Source organism: Pseudopodoces humilis, chromosome 1 (genome assembly GCF_049639895.1).
Source record: "Pseudopodoces humilis isolate 2021_Gansu_Grassland_sample_001 chromosome 1, ASM4963989v1, whole genome shotgun sequence".
Classification (NCBI taxonomy): Eukaryota; Metazoa; Chordata; class Aves; order Passeriformes; family Paridae; genus Pseudopodoces; species Pseudopodoces humilis.
Window position 1 is genome coordinate 90,542,501 of NC_142200.1, and position 20,551 is coordinate 90,563,051.

Here is a 20,551-nt window from a genome sequence, read left to right on the forward strand (position 1 = left end):
ATAATAAGAAGAGTTGTAGAAAATGAAACAAATCTTTTTGTCCAACAGAGCAATTATCCTTTGTAATCAAAACAGGCTTTAGATTGTGCAATACAGAAGCATGTTTCCTTCAATAATGGACTGTTAAAGTCTAAAGAACATGTGCATGTGCTCATGTCCACTATGCTGGGCAGGCTGGGGCAGTATTTTTGAATCAGGTTACTTAGTTGCACAGATCCACATTGCAATGAAAGCACTCTCTTTGGAGATACTATGCTAAAGAACATGTGTATCTCATTCTGCAAGATTGTCAGGCAATAGATGATTTTTTTAAAAATGTTGTTCCAGTTAGTGCTGGAGCCATTGTAGTATACAAACTTAAATTCTTCTTTCTAATTCGTAATAATTCCAGTTAATCTGCTTTTGTCCTACGGTGCCACAAAACTTTATCTCCTTTACACCCCAGATGTCCAGGAGCTTTAGGAAGTTGCCTGTTTCTCTCCAGTTTTGTGATTCAGTGAAGCATCTTGGCATAAGACTTTCTCTCTGCTCTACTTCTTCTAAACAATTTAACACATTCAAGTGGCCTTGAACATGATCACTTCTACTACACAGCTGGGCCTACAGAAAATCCTTAGAATCAACCAGCCTGAAACTTTTAAGCCTGAAATTTGACTCACAGTGTTGATGCCTCAGGCCTAATCTTCTGTATTGCAGACAGTTTGGCTCAGGAAAAAAATAATGGGCATAGTTGTTTGCACAAAATCCCATTTTTTTCATTCCATTCTATCTGATCTGCTCTTATTTATCCTTCTGAAGAAATAATTTTAAAACTGTTTCCACTTTTGCTGCTGCCTAATTATCGACTTATTTCAAGTGAATTTTCCCATTCTTCCTCTCCTCTGTGTGCCTAAAAAAATATTTAAAGATATTTTAAAAATACAAGAAGATAATGCAGAGGCATCCCAGATACTCCAGACAGCAAGTTGGCTTTATCCAGGGCCTAGCTCAAATGCCTCTACACAAACACCTGGAGTATGGGGAACAAACAAGAAGAGCTAGAGATTTTTACACACCTGCTTGGGGATGACAGCATCAGCATCATGGTGGGATGGCTCCAATGTCTAGAGCTTTGGAATGGAGGGTTTCAGGCTTTTTGGGAAGGACAGGCTAGGGAGACGAGAAGGGAAGGTAGCCCTTATGTCGGTGACCAGCTGGGGAGTCTGGAACCCTGCCTGGGAAAGGACGAGGAGCTTGGTGAGAGCTGGTGGGTGAAAATTAAGGGGGAGGGCAGGGACAGGGGATGTTGTAATGGGAGTCTGCTACAGGCCACCCAGTCAGGAGAATGGTGAGGATGAAACCCTCTGTAGGCAGACAGGTGCCTGCACACTCTTAGTACCTGCTCCTTGTGGGGGATTTCAACCTCCTCAGTTTCTGTTGGAGGGACAGCATGGCAGGGCAAAAGAAATCCCAGAGGTTACTCAAATGTGTCAAAGACAATTTCCTTACACAAGTGATTGAGGAGTCAACAAGGAGAGGTGCCATGCTGGACCTTGTGCTCACCAGCAAGGAGGAGCTGGTGGGGAATGCAGTGCTCCAAGGCACTGTAAGTGCCGACAGGATGGTGGAGATAAAGATCCTCAGGGCAGTGAGAAGGGCATGCAGCAAAATCACTGCCCTGGACATCAGGACAGCAGACCTTTGACCTCTTCAAGGACCTACTCCATAGAGTCCTGGAAAGCAGAGGGGCCCAAGAATGCTGGCTGAATTTCAAGGATCACTTCCTCCAAGCTCAGGATCAATGGAGTCCAACAAGAGGGAAAGCAGGAAAAAATGCCTAGAGGCCTTCACAGATGGAGGTCAGGGAGAAGAACAAAGCTTTTGGGAAGGGGAAACAAGGATGGGTGATCTGGGAGGAATACAGGGACATTTTGCAGCAAGCTAGGGACAAGGCTAGGGAAGGCAAGGCCCAGTTAGAATTAAATTTGGCCAGACATTCAAGGATAACACAAAGGGCTTCTATAGATATAGTTTATTTTGCAAGCAAAATAAAACCAGGGATTATGTGAGCCCTCTTCAGAAGGAAACAGGAGACCTGGCTACCCTGGACAAAGAGAAGGCTGAGGTTATTAGTGACTTTTTATGCCTCACTCTTTAACAGCAAGTGTTCCACCCACACCACCCAAGTCAAGAAAGACAGACACAGAGTGGGAAAATGAAGACCCTGAGCCCTCTCAGGTTTGAGGCCATCTAAGGAATTTGACTATGCCCAAGTCTATGGGACTCAACAAGAATCATCTACTGGTCCTGAGGGAGCTGGCAAAGTTTCTAAGCCAACATTTTTGAGAAATTGTGGCAATCAGGTAAAACCCTCAATGACTGGAAAAAGAGAAATATAACCCCCATTTTTAAAAAAGGTGTCAGAGTTTGACACTGTCTTAACACCGGGCACCCATGAGAGTCACTTGCTCATGCTCCCCTGCTACACCTAGGCAGCAGAGAGGGAAAAAACAATAACAAAGGCTTCATGAGTGAGATAACGACTGAGAGAAACACTTCAGGGGACAAAACAGGCTCACCTTAAATTGCAAAGTGAATTTCATTACTAACAGAATCAGAAGAGGATAATGAGAAGTAAAATAAGCCCTTAAAACACCATTTTCCCCTCTGCCCCTCCCTCCTTCCCACTGACAGTGCAGGGAGACAAGGCATGGAGATTTTGGTCAGTTCTGCTGCTCCAGGAGAGGAGTCCTTCCCCTGTGAGGCTGTGGGGTCCCTCCCACAGGAGACAGTTTTCTGTGAACTTCTCCAGCCTGGGTCCACTCTCACAAGCAGCAGCCAAACTGCATCTGCTGCAAATGTGAGTCCCTCCCACGGGCACACAGTCCTCCCAAAACTGCTGCAATGTGGGTCTCTCTTCCCACGAGATCCAGTCCTCCAAGGACAGGCTTCTCCAGCCTGGAAGCAAGGACCTCCTCTCTCCACTGGGTCTTCCACTGGATCACAGCCTCCTCCAGGCATCCACCTGCTCCAGCGTGAGCACCTCCCCATGGGCTGCAGGTGGATCTCTGCATCCCCCGTGGATCCCCATGGGCTGCAGGGGCACAGCTGCTGCACCATGGTCATCACCACGGCCTGCAGAGGAATCTCAGCTCCATCACCTGGAGCACCTCCTGCCCCTCCTTAGTCAATGATCTTGGTGTCTCACATGTTCTGACCTCCTCCTCTTCTCTGACTAGAAGCAAAACCCCTGACTTTGTTTTGATTTCCTTCTTAAATATGTCATCACAGAGGCATTACCAACCTCTCTCATTGGCCCACTTTTGGCCAGCAGCATGTCTGTTTTGAGAGCCATGAAGGATTGGCTCTGCTGGACATGATGGAAGCTTCCAGCACTGTCCCACAGGAGCCATCTCTGGCCCCCCTGCTACCAAAAACTGGACTGTGCAAAACCAATACAAAAGGAAAAGCAGAACACCAGGGAACTACAGACCAGTCAGTCTTACCTCTGTGCCAGGCAAGATCATAAAGCAGATTCTCCTGGAAAAGATGCTAAAGCACATGGAAAACAAATAGGTGACAGATAACAGCCAGCATGGCTTTACAAAGGGAAAATTGTGCCTGACAAATTTGATGACTTTCTGTGATGGGGCTACAGTGTTGGTGGACAGGGGGAGAGCAACTGACATTGTCTACCTGGACTTATGCAAAGCATTTGACACTGTCCCACACAACATCCTCATCTCCAAATTGAACAGACATGGATTTGATGGATGGACCACTCAATGGATAAAAAAACTGTCTGGATGGCCACACACAGAGAGTTGTGGTCAACTGTTCATTGTCCAGTGACAAGTGGTGTCAGTACTGGGGCTGATGCTGTTCAACATCTTTGTTGGTGATATGGACAGTGGAATAGAGCATGAACCCTCAGAAAGTTTGCTGACAACACCCAGAGGTGTGGTGTGTTAGACATGCTGGAGAGAAGGAATGCCATCCAGAAGGACATGGACAGGCTTGAGAGGTGGGCCCGTGCAAACCTCATGAAGTTCAGCAAAGCAAAGTGCAAGGCCCTGCACATGGATCGTGGCAATCTCAGAAGTACCCACAGGATGGAAAGAGAAGTGATTGAAAGCAGCCCTGCAGAGAAAGACTTGGGGGTGATACTTAAAACAAACTCACATGAACACAGTGTGTGCTCAGAGCCTAGAAACCAAATGGAATCCTGGGCTCCATCAAAAGGAGAGTGGCCAGCAGAGGGAGAGAGGGGATTCTGCCCCTCTGTTCTGCTCTGCTCTGGTGAAACCTGACTTGGAGTGCTGCATCCCAGCTAAGGGGTTCCAAGAAGGACATGGAACCGCTGGAGCAAGTCCAGAGGAGGGCTGCAAAGTTGACAAGAGGACTGGAGCTCCTCCCCTACAACGGGTAAGAAAATTAGGGATGTTTAGCCTGGAGAAGAGGTTTTGCTGATACCTCATAGCAACCCAGATACTGATCTGAAGGGGGCCTTCAGGGAAGCCAGAGAGAGACTCTTTATCAGGAACTGTAGTGATAAGACAGGACTAATGGGTACAAACTGAAAGAGGGGAAAATTAGGCTAGAGATTAGGAATAACTATTTTACTGTGAGGATGGTGAGACCCTGGAATGGGTTGCCCAGGGAGGTTGTGGATGCCCCATCCCTGGCAGCATTCAGTATTCAGGCTGCATAAGGCCTTGGGCAACTTGGTGTAAGGGAGGTGCTCCTGCCCATGGTGGGAGGACTAGATGATCTTTAAGATCCATTCCAAGCTCTTAGCATTCTATGATAATAAACCTCAACAAACTATGACTGTTGGGTATTAAGCCTTCCTGACCAAATGGAGAAATGCATATGCCTTTAGCTCATATTTTTTGTCTCCTAAACATACAGGTCATCCAGGATGGTTGGCCATGTTTAAAAGTGATTGTGGGCAGACTGAAACACCCTTGTGTTTTCCCTAATGACTTGCCTTTTGGTAAGGAGCAGGTGTTTTATAATGCACTTTGGACAGAAAGTGAAATTTTGATGAAAATTTAAATGGTGTTAGGTTCTTAGAAGTGTATAAAATTATCCATTGCTTAATCAGTTATACACACATACATGCTTTTTCCTGCAGAAGAGGCTGAATCACATCTCTATCTTATTTGATGTAATTATGCTAGTTGTAAAATAAAATGTAATTTATACGGAATTTTTCTGGGTTTATTTGCCATAATGTGGCACAAAAAAACAAACCGTAGGTTATCTCTGAATTTTTATTTCAAGTATCCTACACACATTTAAATTAAAAAACTACAGAAAACAAAAAGTTGATGTGGCATTACTTTACTATGTTCTAAGTAATTTTCATATCTCTTTTAACTACAAGTCAACCTGGTCAGGAGCCTCTTGGACTCCAGCAATACAGACATCTACCCTGCTCGCAAAGCCAGTGCTGAGTGATGTACAACTTTCTTCCCATCAACTCTTCAAAATTAGTTAAAGGATTGCAGAAAGATTGTTTTGTCAACAGCCTGGAATTCCAAACTGCATAAAAAATTCTAATGTTGCCGGTCAGTTCTTGAAGTATTTTTTAAGATGGTGTTCTTCAGGTTATGCAAGTTCTGATGTTTTGGCTCAAATTCTGACATTATGGCATAAGCAACCACAGTCACTTTAGACTCCTCTTCCTTCACCTTCTGCAATAGCAACCCAATAGAGGGAGGTTCCTTGGATTCAGAGTCTAAGATCGTTTTGATCCAAAAGGAGAAATCTGCTCTCCCCTTTACTGTGTGCCTCAGTTCAGCTTTTCTCATGTCCTTTTTTCCACATACATATGCTGCCAAAAGCTCATGTCCCATCTTCCATTCCTGTATCTCATAGCTAACTTAGTACATCCCAAAGAAGTGGTTGGTTGATTTCTTCCAAGCCATGGCTTTGGTCCTCACTCATGTAACTTGACTGAGTAAGTGTTGCATACATTTGGCTCCATGTTTTGTAAACCACACAAAAAGTCATCTTTTCATGTCCTTAATATCACAATCTTCTTCAGTCTTATTTAAGATTAACAGTCTCATTGAAGGTTCCTATAGATTAATCAGAAAATACATCCCTATTTCTCCTGCTGAGATAAAAAGTTCACTCAGTCCAGAAAGATTTTGAGAAAATCTTTCTCAGCCTGTTGGTCACTCTAAGATTTAAGAGTGGATATTGCTTTGATCCATCCAGTGCAGAGCATGAAGTTACATCTTCAGCCTACTTGAACATCACATGATGAGTTACATCTCATTTGTAGTAAAAGAACTCCACCCAGGACCAGGCTTAGAGCAGAGATAGCCCTGCACACTTATCTTTTCATACCACAGCACCTGCTGTGTTTGCTTTGGACAGGTGGGAGATATCAGTCCAGGGAAGAGCTTCATCTGCTGGCTTTGCACAGCCATGGACTCCCTATAATTCAGTCTTCATGTTAGAAGCATATTCTTACTCAGAAAAAGAGGGCTTCACAGCAGAGTGAAATAAAGTTGATACCAACCTTATAACAGCATTGTAACATGTTGTGTAGCTGTAAAGGTATTTCTTAGCTGACTAACTCTCAAAAGTTACCATAGTGCGTAACAGTGCTTGTCGAAGCCTTGTTCTGCACAAGCAGATCACTGACAAGGTACCTGTACTTTCAGGCTGCTCTGAAGAGACAATATATTATAATTTATTTCCTCTCCATACCACTCAGCCGTCCAGCTTGTGTTTCCTGATGAGTCCACAGTGCCATCAATGTCAACTTAGACAAAACTTGAAGTAAGCTCATTTTTGCAAGTGCTGTCGGTGTTTAAATGCTGGAAAGTTGTTATTTCATGTACGTTCATGAGGGTGAGCATGTGCTTCATATCTGGTCTGGTTTTTTGGTAATTGGGAGATATACTCTCTTTTCTTAGACATGTCTAAAAGAAAAAACACAAAGGAAAGCTTGAAACTGAGAATTCCTATGAAAGGTAATTTATAAAAAAAAACTTTTGAAGGTTTTCCTTTTTCTCTTTGCTAACCATAGCTCTTTACACCTTTCCCATTTTTTTGTCACTGGAAGCACCCAATACCAATAAAAGCTGCTATTTCTTGCTAAATCAATGAACTGTCTAGGACAAAAGCCTCAGTCAAAAAAGGAAATTTATGTTTGATTCGCATTTTCATCTCAACAGGCCTTGCATCAAACTATTGTAAGTGTTTTCACCTGCCTTCAATGCAAGCCAGTGCCTGAAATATTTTCATCAAGTTGTCAATGTAAAGTCCCAGTCCTGCCAACCAGTTCTAAAGTGAATGTCACTGTTGAGTTTAGTGGAGATAAGGCACAATCTTCACTAAAGAACAGGACAAGGCACCTGTAAGAACTTAACAGGCATTTTAAATAATGAACCTCATTTGTGAGATCAGGTAGATATTAAATTTTGACGAAAGCTAGGTTGATACCTGAGACAGGGCCTCACCCAAAAGTAAGATACGCATAATTCCACCAGAGTGATTATCTTCACTACACAGCTCTGCTTTTTCTAACTGCACCACTAAAACTGTTACTTTTTTATGTAAGGGGAGGAGAGATTTCTGTAGAGATCTGATATTCTTTCAGGACACAGAGAAGAACATGGGGCATCTGTCTCTTCTGAGTGATATCCCTGCTTTCATTCTTCCATCCTAACAAATTCCTACAAGATTTATCTCGTCAAATTTTAGTCTGAATGGCACAAATTACTGGCAGAATTGTCAATCTAAAAAAGAGACAGGCATAAATTTAATTGCTCCCTGAAGATACATGGAAAGCTACATTTAGCACTGCTAATTAGATACACTCTGATCAACAGTTATGATTCATCTGCTGAGGAGCAAAACAAGAAGGCAAATATGAAACAGGCAGCAAAAGTTAAATCACAAAATCCTGGGGCTAGTTTTGGTTTGGTTTTTATTATAAAGCAGACAGTGATGCACTGAACTGGCACTCAAGATTCTCGCCGCTTCTGAGCCAGGTGGTGCAGACCTCTGCATGAAGTGGGAATTTCACTGCCACTGCACCCAAAGCATAATTTTTCTTCTGTGGAGTGAGCTTCCCAAGTACCTCCTCTCCCCTCCTTTCCCAGAATTACCAGCCATCAGTAAAGGTATGGATAAACTCCCCAATGAGGTTTTTCCTCCATGTATTTTAAAATGTCTGTTTAACAAGAAACATGTGACTCCACAAAAATGCTTGTCTAAAATGAGGTTGTCATCAATTTACCAGTGTGGAAACTGAGGCAAAAAGCAGGTGGATTTGCACATGTCCATCATGCCACCACATAAAGCAATTCCATAGGTGGGGAAGGACTCCCAGGGGTCTGTGCCTCCATCTTGGACAAATGCTGTTCCCAGGTACTAAACCAGACGACCTGTTACTGTGCCCTTAAACTGACAAGTACTTTACACAGAGTAACTGGAAGTAGAAACAAGCAGTGAAAGTGCAGGAAAATAACTGATAGTTTGAGTTAGATTAGGGTGCAGTTCTTTGTCTCTGGAACTCCATCCTCATGTACCTGAATTTAATCATAAATTAAGTATGGACACCAGCTTCAGACCAGCTGTGTTAAAGCAGTGCTAGCAGAGAAAATGAGTGGGGGTATTTTTGTTGGTATTGTCACTTTGCTTATGAAAAAGAGAATTACTTACACAAGTAAAGAAGATGAGCAGCAAGTAAAAAATCCCAAGGCAAGTCAGCATCAAGAGCTCGCCTTTGTATTTACTTAGTTTGTCCTCTTCTATTCCAGGGCAACCTAAAATATAAAGCAAAGTGTTAACATTGCTCCGGTGTTTGTAAAATATTTTAAAACTGTTACCTTCCTGACATGCCATGCAGAGCATGGGACAGTCAAAGCTCTCCACTGTACCTGTTACTTTTAATGTGACTGTGCTGCTCAGATTGCGTTCTCCGTTCTGCCCCCCCGAAGTGCACTTGTATGTCCCGCTGTTTTGGCTGGTGGCATTTTTGATCCTCAGTGAAAAGGAGGTGTCATTAGAGAGCTCCAAGGACCCCCCAGCTTCTTGTGGATAATGAGGTTCCACATCAAGGACTTCCCATGCTATTCCTTTGCTGTCTCCAGCCATCTGAAAAACACAAATATATTTCTCTTCTTGGGCAACAGTGTCATCCTCGATTTTAGGGTAAAGAAAATTTTAAAGCCAGCTTATTGCTGAAAATGCAGAGGCTGAAGAGAGGCAGGGGGGAGCACAACCTCAAATCCTTTTAATGTGTTCATGCTTGCAATCCAAAAGTATATGGGGTTTTGCTTAAATGGACTCTATATATAAATGGGAATTATAGAACTACTCTGTAATAACTTCTTAAGCTGCCTCACCTGGATCAGCAACATGACAGAAGGCAGGGGTGGAGTCTGCTCTCAGTGGGCCTATGCACAAGGGTTCAGACCAAAAGACAGACAATGGGGATGGAGCAGAGGCAGCAAGAGGTAGCCCTACCCAGGTGCTTAGTGGTGGCTCTGAGGACCACAGGTGCCCAGAAGAGCATGGCAGCAGACAGGAAAGCTCCAGTTCTGCTTGTGCTTGCCCTGCCAGCACACCTTCTGCAGTGGTGACAATTAAACCTGCAAACCCAGCACGTGTGCCACTGCACGAGGGCTCTGCCAAGCACAGGCTGGCATCCTCGCAGCAGCTCTGCAGCCTAGAGTTCCCAGTGAGAATGCAGCCCTGGAAAATGCACTTTCCTGTACCAGTTTCTGTGTAGTTGACCCCTGAAACCATGCTGCCTCTCTAGAGGAATGGAGGCTTCCCCCCGCCCCACTTCCCTCCTTTCCACTCATGACTGGAACCAAAGAACAAAAAATTGCTTCGACTCCTTCAGATTCAGTTGCGTGAAGGTCACAGGCAGGTTCTGGTGCACTTGGGGAGCATTTGTGTGTTGAATTTCTTAATTGTAACCAGAAGAGCTACATTCCTTGGCATTGCTGAGAGGCTGCTGGAGGAATGAAGTGTATTCCCAGAACAGTTCATACTGAGGGGCGATAGGATGCACTGAAAATGACAACTCGCTGGGAACCACAAAGAAAAGAGAAATCACTAAGTTGATTTGAAAGATGGAAGAAGGGTTTGAATTAGCCTGTGTCCATTCTTATTCATCGAAGTTGCTGCCTGGGATTCGAGGCAGCGTGCCCTTCATAAAGGTTTCCCAAGTAATTAATTCAATCTTTCTGTGGACCAGCAGAGCCAGACCAGAGCCAGCTCATAAGTCCAAGTCTCAGCATTTCAGCCAAACTTATAACAAATGTAAGCCAAGGCTTTTCTAGTATTATTATTTTATTTTAATAGACATATTTTTGGGTCATATGTTGGTGCTTACTTTCTATCAGCATAGCTACTGCATTGGGGTATAACAGTTACACTGTAAGTTATTAAAACACAACTTTCTCATACTGAGGCTAGGAGTATCTGGTTTCCCTTTCATGTGTTTGCTGGAGGAAAGCACACTCAAGAGTCTGGAGAGAAATATGGGTCTGCTGCTCCCTTATATATTGCTATTTTTGCAGCCTAAAATGGTGTAAAACAAGCTGCAATTTGGGGAACTTTTCAGAAACTGAGGAGTGAGACTAAAGCACAAGATTTCCTTAGTTGTAAAGATTCTTTCTCGGAAAGGTTTTGGGTATTTTAGTGCATCAACTGAAACACAGAGCAGTAATTTCCTGGGGCTTTCCACACTTTACCCAGAAAGAGGAAAGAATCTTCCCCTTAATCCCCCAGTAAATTTACCCCAGCTTCTCTTTCTGACTGCACTCAGCCCCAAGCAGCTACAAGACAAGCAGTATGTATGGTGGTGTTCAGGCTGTAGGGACTTCACTGTGCTACAGGGATTTAGGTATTTTCAGGCCTTGCACATTGTCAGAGATGTGGCCAGAGGAATTCCAATACCCAGGCTGGGCTCAGCTCTGGTTACAACTAGGTCAATAGCAGTTAAGTGGATATAGTTGACCTCCCTCAGATCTAATTTTTGCCACTCTCCCTTCCCTTACCACCCCCTTCCTCAGTGAAATTTAAAACTGCCCGCAGGGCAATAAAAGGAACCAGCCTGGCTGCCCTTTGCATTGCCCTAAATTGTAGACAGGAGGTCTGAGCTACACACACACACACAAAATTAGATTTGTTTAGGGATTTTTTGCTTTGTTTTTGCCTTTCATTTACTGGCAGCATAAATAATTGCTGTCTTGGGTGGTAAATGGTGGTGTGATTCTTGTGGCTGAGATCTGGGAATGAGAAAACACTTTGATCTTTCCGTATGCAATTGCAATCAGCACTGCTCCTGTAAGGGAGAACTCAATTAAGTCCATTCATCCCATGCCTGACCATGCACATATTCCAAGTGAGATTTTGGGTAAATTATTTAACTTCCCTATTTCATGAGAACAGTCAGGGATAGGATTGATTATTGCCTCCAAAGCTTTTTAAGGTGCTTGGTTGCTGTTGCAAGCACCATGATGGTGACCCTGCAGACAATACTGTCAGAATTTTGCCTTAGACATGCTCTGTGTAAGGCAAAGCAGTGTCATGAAATTGCACTAACAACATGCTTTTCCCCAAAACAAGCAGAAAAAGTTACTTTGTGGACTAATCTGGCTCCCTCACTTGCAGAGAAACCACTGGTGACCTGGATGAGGGTTGTGAACCTTGCATCTAGGGAGGAGGAAAGGGTCATATGCGTGGGTTTAATTTGGGGTTTGTATGCTTTCCTCCATTAAATCTCCTCTTTACTGAAGGGCAAGGGCAGGCAAGGCAGTCTGCAGGGCTGCTGCGTGCCCAGCAGCATCCCAACATTATTTAGGCTGCAGAGACATCTGGTGGCATTTTTCCAGCCTCTGCAGGCAGTGCATCCACCCCTACTCAGAGGTCAAAGCAACCTTTTCTCTGATGCCTGAACCAAGCCTTTTCCACAGCAATCTTATCTCCTGTTAGCTTATTAAAAAAAAAAAATCAGAAAAAAACCCCACCCCCTCCCTTTTTAAATTCTCTACATAGCAAGAAAACATCTGAGCAAATTTGCAGAGTGCATCCTCATATCCCAGCTGTATAAAAGGAAATCCAAGAGATGTTCAGTAAGGTTATTGTTCTGCCTCTTGCTCTATTCAAGACAACCTCTTTCCCACCCTGAACCTAATTAAAATTACAAAAATGCCACTTTGCTTGCTTCCTCCTGTGAATTACTTGGCAGACTCTCACTGGACAGATCATTTCCCAGCTCAAGCTTCTATGATAAACCAGTGCTAATTCATGCCAAGTGTCCTCCAGGTGATACCACAGCCCAAGGTAAATGCTGGGGATTTTACCTAATTAATTCCACACAAGCTTAGAGGGATCAAAGCAAGCGCTGCTAGAGACATCAATCCACTTGTGTAGGGACCATCCTCTTCTTTAATCAGTGAAAAAAATCTTTTCTTCCCACATTTCATTTGTGTCTCATTTTCCTTACATCTCACTGCTGAGCAAACTGCAGCATGCCAGCTTCCCCTGCTCCCCACCTCCAAACGGAGGAGAAAAGGGAGGAGGTCTGTTCCTACTCCCATGTTTGCTGCTAATGGCTTTACCAAAATTCAAAAGGCAAATGATGACTTGTGTGGGGATAGGTAGAAAATTCTACTAAAACTATTTCATAAAAAGGGCCTTGTTACCATGCAGTCTTCTGGGGATTAATTCCCAAAGAATTTTGCTGGGGAACAGGGACTTACTGGCAACATAATTCTGCCTATCTGCATGAAACTACCCATGAGAAAATTAAAAAACAGAAGAAATGTGAGTTTATGTTTCATGTTACATATCCATTTTCCTTCAGCAACGTCTGTGGCAGACTTTCAGGAATCCCCTGCCTGGCAGAATATCTCCAGCAGGTGCTGAAGTGAGGTGATCCTTCCCCTCTGTTGAGTCCCTGCTCAGACACCCTGGAGTTCTGGGTTAAATGCTGGGCTCCCAGGGCAAGACAAACACGGTCATATCTGAGGGAGTCCAGTAAGGGGCACAAGATGAATAACATCTTGGAGCACCTGACATGAGCAGAAGGTGGAAGAGATAGTTCAGCCTGGAGGAGACCAGGCTCAGGATCATCTTACCACTATTGACTCAACCTGGTTAACAGGGGAATAGAGAAGTCCAGCTGAAGCCAGACTCTTTTCAGTGACATTCAGGGACAAGAAAAGAAGCAATGGGCATGGACTGAAATTCAGGTAATTCCGCTTAAGCAGAAGAAAACCCCTTTTTATTGTAGGGGTGGTTGAATACTGGAATGGGCTGCCCAGAGTGGGTGTGGAATCTCCATCCTTTGAGACTAAACTAGACTATTCAGGACTGGACACAGCCTAGGGGAGACAGCTCTAGTTGTCAGTTTTTAGTGAGTTTAATTGAAAGTTATTCTAGTCCTCAAAATCTTGGAATCACATGGTCTAAAGAAGTTGTTATTTTCCCACATACATTCCCTAAGCAATTGATTGATTCCTATTAAGTTTCTCCTAGCCCAGAGCTTTTTGAGAGGAATAGTGGTGGTGATACAGTGGCTATTAAAATGGGATATGTTTGATTGAAAATACCACTGAGCTGACTGGATGAATTATGAGAAATAGGTAGAAAAATTAGGCCCCCAAAATTCAAGTGCTCTTCAGCAAATATTTATTTTTCAGAGAACTAAACACAAGGTGGAAGAAGGAGGAGGAAGACTTTGCTCAGTTCTAGCTGGCTAGGTTTTAGCTATTGTTTTGAAAACTGCTACAGCATTACATAGTAGTACCCTAAAATGGCAATTCACCCATGCTGTACACCCAAATAATCAATTCATGTTTAATTTTATCATGAACATGTGAGAATGAGCAGCTCTCACGTAAACTCATGTTCTCTGTTCTCATTAAATACATTTTCTCATCAAACTTTTCCCACACTAAGGTGGCACACTGTCTTCCAGGTAAATCAAAGAGCCAATATAAACCACTTTTCCCATAAAAGAAAATTTTTATTTCAATGAAAATGGTTGAGGTCCAAAACTGATGTCAGTTCAAAGGTGGAATATATCCACATCAGATTATTTTCTAGTGAGGGTAAGATAATTGTAAAAATGGTTTTGTTTAAAACTATAACAGGCATAGTGGCCAAGTTGAAATTTCTGAATGTTATAGAGAGCTAAAAATCTACATATGGCCAGAAGGAATTTATTTTCTGAAAGCAAAATATATAGGATTCTGGCAATGCCCAATAGCCAACATATAATGAAACACAACTGAGCTGAAACTGCTTAATAGGTATATTTTTCAGCAGAAAAACACTTCCACATTTGATTAATGCTGAAGGTGCATCCATATGGTTCCTATACAGTGTCATGTAGAGGTACCAAAGCTAAATTTGAAAATAACAGTCATAAATTGTGGGCACATGTGAGTGAACTCTGAGTGTGCTGTAAAAAGGGGGGCATGGGGGGAGATGATGAAAGAAAATCCAAAACCCAACCCCAAAACAACTAGTGAACATAGTGAAGGAGCTATGTGTGACACATGAGCCATCTGGAAAAGCCCTTTAACTCACACAGACTCTTTATCATTTAGTTGGTTTGGATTGGCTTGATTTTTTTTTTTAGCTAAGGACATCCAGCCTTAGTTCATATGAGACAAAAGAAGTGTTTTGGTCATTAAATCATTTCCATTGCTCCCTTCCTGTCTAAATCATCAATATCATCAATGTGATGAAGCTACTTGGGGATGAATAGATGTCTGAGGAGCATTGGACTGCATTTCTTTGCCTAGGTTAGAAATCTGGCTCAAGTAATTTAGCAAATATTTACCTATGCTAATATATCACAGCTATGCACTTTTAGAAACAGTAGTTTCCTTTGAAGGAAGGTGCAGTCAATATTATATGTCTAAAATGTTTATTCTTATTTTGTAATATGACTTCCCCCTCTTATTCTGCCACAATTTTTTTTATTTTTTCAAGGAAGTGCTGTAAAGTTAACAGATTTTTCTCCACTGAAGCACAGCCTTCTTTCCTCTTCCTCAAGGTTTGTTTTAGATTAAGACTCTTCTGGCTATCACATGAAGAAAATAGTGTAATATCCACTGGGACTTCATTTGTGTTTCTTTAAACTTGATTTTCAAACTGGATATAAAGTGATAATTATGAGGGTTTATGAAGTGGTTCTCATTTTCAATGTACTACACAAGGAGAAACTGTTCAGTTTTCAATAGCCCTACAAGGCAGAAAGGTAAGTAAAGTTTCATTACCCAGGGTCTTGTCTTGTAGGTGGGCTGGAGAGATTCAAACCAGCATTTCCATAGACAATTCCCAGTGCCTGGGTGCTTAGGCAAAAAAGGCCTAGTTTTCAGTTCTCAGCTGGCAAACTTCCATGCTGCTCATATATGGGTTCATGGCATGCAGGCTGCCCAGCACTCCTAAAAACTATAAATATAAATAGCTAAAACCTAGCCAGCTAGAACTGAGCAAAGTCTTCCTCCTCCTTCTTCCACCTTGTTTTCAGTTCTCTGAAAAAGAAATATTTGCTGAAGAGCACCTAAATTTTGGGGCCTAACTATTCTACCTATTTCTCATAATTCATCCAGCCAGAGAACAGAAATACATCAGCTCAATAGTGAATAGTGAATGGAATGAGAGCTGTACCAGGCTGGAAGAGGACTTGGTGCTCTACTGTCTCCCCGGTTTTCTCAGCCAGCCTACTTCATATATTTTTAAGTAAAAATCATTTTGTCTGAGCTGACTGACTGTGATCCTGATTCTGCACAGAGCTACTTACACAGGTGACTTATGTGAGAGTAATTAGCTCCCATGATCCTGGATGCACAGCTGGTCAAACACATCCATGGTTTTTTTTGCAGTATGAGACATTAACAAAAGCAAAGGAATTGAATGCAAACCATTGTTTTTACACCCAGTTGGATTTTGACACCAGAATATTAACTCCGTTAGACATTCACTTCCCTATACAGTAAATACTTTTAAATTACAACCTGTTTTTTAACAGATTGTAACAAACTGGTCCTTAATTGGTCTGAGCACACAGAGGTGCCAGTGGGAAGGAGGGATTTGCTCACAGAACATTCACCCTGCGCAAACAGCTGCACAAGCAGCACCATAACATTGCCACCACCATTTTTTTAAGCAACAGAAGCAAAGGTTAATTGCTTGCCTTTACTTCACAGTTCAAAGTGACCTCATACAAAAGATTTCGCCCAACAGCTGCTTGAACTTTACAGCCTGAAATTTCATACAATTTGTTGGAATTACCTTTTAATTAGTCCTTTGGGGTTATATGTGGTGTTTATTGATTAATCCTTCAGTAGTTGTTTTTAAATAACAGAGTAATTACCTGTGTTGGGTAGTCACACTCCACCATTCCCTCACCCTCCTTTGCAGTGTTGAGAGGGGACAGCAGCACAGAGCCAAAGGGCAGAGAGGGGAGGAGAAAGATTTTCATGGGGTTGCCTATTAGCTAGCCCCACAAGTAGAAGTATTGCTTGTTCAGCACAAAACACTGAGCCTAGATTGCTTTTCCCCATGGAGAGTCAGGGTTTTTAGACCTGATGCTCTGCTTTTCCAAATATGGCTACAACTGTGCCTTGGGCTGGCATCACCGCCTGCCTGTCCCTGCTTCCCACCTCTCTCATGGGACAAGCAAACAGAAGACTGTAGTACCATGGTTGGTGCCATCAGCCCCTGAGGACTGTGGCAAGAACTGACAATAGCTAGACTTCTGTTACTTTTTGTGTCAGCAGAGAAAATAAGTATGAGGTTCTGTTATGCTGGACATTGGAAAACCAGTCTTTTTCTGCGCGAAGGTGAAGCAGGATGAGCAAAGAGACCATGGAGGGAGTGGAGATTGTAGGGACAGGGCAGGGGACATGCAGGGAACGTGCAGTGGCAGTCTAGACTGTGACAGCATGACTGCTGCAAGAGGAAGCAGCACCAGAGAGGGCCCCCACAAAAGATATCATCAAATATCTCCCTCCTGTACACGTGCAGAGATTTTGTGCCCAGGTGGAGCTGCAGAGAGTTATGAGGCAACACAAAATTGGGTTTATAGGGTTTCCATATACTTCTCCATCAGAGAATGGGTTTTGGCTGCTGTTTGCTGCTTGTCCCTCCCAGCTCCCACTGAACTTGGGGAAGCACATGCTTCTGGAGTATCCCCACACTTCAGCCTGTTTTTGGTTTTGTTGACTTCCAACACTGCTATGGGGGAGACTTTTCTGGGATCCAGCCAGCCTCTGTTTATTCCTCCCTCACCCCCTACCACTTCTGCTCAACTCAGACAACATGGTTTGCCTTCCATGAGCTCTCTGCCCCTCCTGGACACTGTGGGGGAAAGGGAGCCTTCAATAATTAGCATGTATCTGGATGGAAAACATAGATCCTTATCCACCTTTTGAGGCAGAAAACGAAAAGGGATAAGATGACTCATATTCCATATCCCATAGTAAAGTTCAACCAAAAGCATTATTCTCTCCTCTCTGTCTACCACCTGTGCTTTCTTCAGCAGTTTGGAAAAAGATGCTGCTCTTGGTGGGTTGGCAGTCAGATGTTCAAAACAGCTCTTTTGAGGTACAATTGTCATCTAGTCTGTAGACAGATGCTCACTGTTGTATCAGCAATGAAATTCAGATTGCAAGTTTCAACCTCAGAAGCTGTATCTAATAACAAGCACTGTTTGTTGGTTTACTGTAGGAAATGAGCTTCAAACTGTATCTGACCAAACTGCTGAGGAAGCCAAGGCTGTGGCTTTAGGTTCTGGCAGAGATAAAGTAACAGCTTTCAACACCCATAAATAGAGGTTTTTCTCCTCTTCCCTTCCATTGCTCTACCATCACATGGGAAAGTAATTCAACCCTGTAACCCACAAAATCTTTATTCACAGATCGATTTTCCACTATTATAACAAGCAACAGAGAGTTGACTTAACAGGTAACAAGACCACCAGGACTGGCCCATGATAAGCAGCAGGAGTATGGCTGGGAGTTGGGAATGGGGTAGAACAAAACCAACATTGTTTTCCCATTGATTTGGCTCACACCATAAGCTGAAGCTCTGTGCTGGGATACAAATACATGGTGCCATACAGCTGGTCAACAGGCACCTGTTCTTCTGCTGGGCAATTCTACCTCTCTAAGAAATTTCATCTTGATAATGTTGAGAAGGACTTTTCTGCTCATTAGCTGAATGATTCCTGTAACCCCTTCTACACAGGTGGTCAGCAGGGCTCTCCTGCTCTGGAGAGAGAAACTGAATCAAAGCAGTCAAGATATATTTTTACTTCATGACTGGAAAGAGATAACTCAGAATTTCTAGCTCTCCATCTGCCTTCTGCTCACACCCTGCCCTTATGCCCACTCCATTAGTCAAATCTTCCTGAAGAATAGCATGTACTTTTTTAGGTCTTCTATTTCAAAGAACAAAATCATCTCCTGTTTGGAGATGTTGATTGATTTTGCAAGGCTTAAATTCCTTTTTTTGCTCTGAAGAAAATCCTGGAAGGCTCCTCTTTGGAGTAGTATTTGGCCGGTTTTACATGGGGCATCACCTGAATTTTGATCCACAGAAGCCAGCAATAAATAGATACAAAAGCAGGCCAAGAGCAATTCAGGGGATCATGCTCAAATAGCCTATCTCCAATGACATGGAAAAGGCCTGTTCTCCATGGTCAGCTCAAAGGTTTGCAGTGCTGCTTTCTCTCTGCTGCACTATTGGGAGGATGCCCCTGCAGAAAACAACCCATCTTGTACAAGACAAGCCATTACCAAGTAGGAAAGCAAAGCAGACTATTGAAGTAACTTAGGCTTTTTTCTTACTTTATACCAAGACGCTGTCTGGTAGGAGACTGAGGAGTCCTGAAGAGCTTTACAGGGCAGCAGAGCTTCCTCAGCACACCTTACAGCAACATCTGGGATCATCACGGAAGTCCCACTGATCAGGCACCAAACTGAAAAGCATAGGTACACATCACCTTTGAAAAAGATTGCTTACACAGTCCTTCCTGTCTTCCCAAAACATATCCCCACAAGACAAGCATGAAAGAGCAGAAGGAAAATTGCAGGGCTGCCCACTTACCATTGCACAGGAGGATGAGCAGAGCACAGACTCCCAAGGACATGGCTTTTGCTGCTTCAGATCACAGAGCAGCAACAGCGTGCCTCTCTGCAGGATGGACTGTGAGAGCAGAGTGAGGCTGTGACTGCTTCTAGAGTGATATTTCTGAAGTCAGACTGGGGAATCCCCCAGACTTATCTTGAGGTTTTGGTCATAGGGAAAATCCCTACATGTGTAAACCAAGGCTCCTCCCCTTAAACCTGTGAGGTCATTCCCATTTATGCAAGCACTTGCAGTGGTAGCAGCTCATGTCCCTTTTATCTTTTTTCTCCCCCTCTGTATAGATCTGAACAGAGTTAAGTTTGACCAAGGGGCACTGTGGGTTGCTGTGAAGACCATCAAAATCAGCACTGAGCGAATCTCTCTTGAGTGACAAAATGTCAGGGGAAAGGGCTTGTCAGCCCCAAATCCCCTCTCAACCTTCTCTCTGCAGCTAACAGCACAGTGCCTGTGCAGAGGTTGGCCTTATGATGTGACATTTCTGAAACCACATTTAAGACCTCAGGTCACAGTACCACAGAAACATTTTGTTTTGGGGCCAAGGGCTAATCAGGAATTATCAGCATGGCTAAGCAAAACAAACTGTATTTCAGTAGAGTTACACATTTAACTCTGCAGGAAGGCACACATGATGTAGAACATCATCTCTTCTTAGCATATTTTGTCATTTTCAAGACAAACAAAGGCATCTGGAGCGACATAACTTTACAAATTGTATGCTGGAAAGTTTAATCATGGAAAAAGGTCAAGGAAACTCCCAGAAGAGGAACCATTTGGACATCCCCTCTAGATATCTGGAAGGGGGAGGGGAAATCCTTTCCCTGTGATCTGTGAGAGCTGTTTACCCCTGGAGAATTTTTGAGGAAGTCCGAGGTCGATCACAGAAGCATTTACAAATCCTGAAACTGAAAGTTGCTGATGTTATTTTTGGAAAACACTTGTTGCTGCTGTCTTTGGGCTACTGAGATCATGGTGAAGAGAAGGTATTTAGGACAGAGGGATTTGAGATTTGATGGGGGGTGAATGTATGGTCAGCCCCTTTTGAAAACCAGGGTTCTGGAATCCACTCCAATCTGGGCACCCTAAATCCAAATCACCTCTAGAACACTTTGTGAGAAGTCAGTTTGACAAGTCCTCACCATGCAAAAGTCCTACTCAGATGGGTAAATGCTGTGGGTGGGTAACACTTTTGGAAACTCCAGTCTGTTCTGTGAAGAAAGACAGCAATTTCACTGGGGACCTCACTGATGGAGTAGCCCACTTATTTTTAAAGGTTTTCCTTCTATTTTCATTGACCATAATGGTAAATATAACAGGTCCTAAGCTTTCTTTTTTTCTTTATATTTTCTGGTTTCAAGGACCAGGACGTTGATCTATTACTTAGAAAGTACAAGTGGAAATATAAAACCCAGTGGATCTCTTG

General features: G+C 43.1%; 1 protein-coding gene across 1 annotated transcript; it reads right to left on the reverse strand.

Annotated features, from left to right (window-relative positions):
* Nucleotides 1-5,278: 5,278 nt before the first annotated feature.
* CD83 (CD83 molecule) lies at nt 5,279-19,249 on the reverse strand. The gene is made up of 5 exons (XM_005525345.3): nt 19,090-19,249; nt 18,831-18,961; nt 8,886-9,102; nt 8,668-8,771; nt 5,279-6,920 (listed from the first exon to the last, which is right to left on the reverse strand). The coding sequence occupies exons 1-5, from the start codon at nt 19,130-19,132 to the stop codon at nt 6,762-6,764; spliced, it is 654 nt and encodes a 217-aa protein (XP_005525402.2). The 5' UTR covers nt 19,133-19,249; the 3' UTR covers nt 5,279-6,761.
* Nucleotides 19,250-20,551: the final 1,302 nt, after the last annotated feature.

Coding starts and splice junctions, on each gene's coding strand:
- CD83 (XM_005525345.3), bottom strand. CDS start 19,132: ATGTCCTTGGGAGTCTGTGCTCTGCTCATCCTCCTGTGCAATG. Junction 9,103..18,830: donor AGACAGCGTCTTGGTATAAA/GTAAGAAAAAAG, acceptor TGTGTTTTTCAG/ATGGCTGGAGACAGCAAAGG. Junction 8,772..8,885: donor AGTCACATTAAAAGTAACAG/GTACAGTGGAGA, acceptor TTTATATTTTAG/GTTGCCCTGGAATAGAAGAG.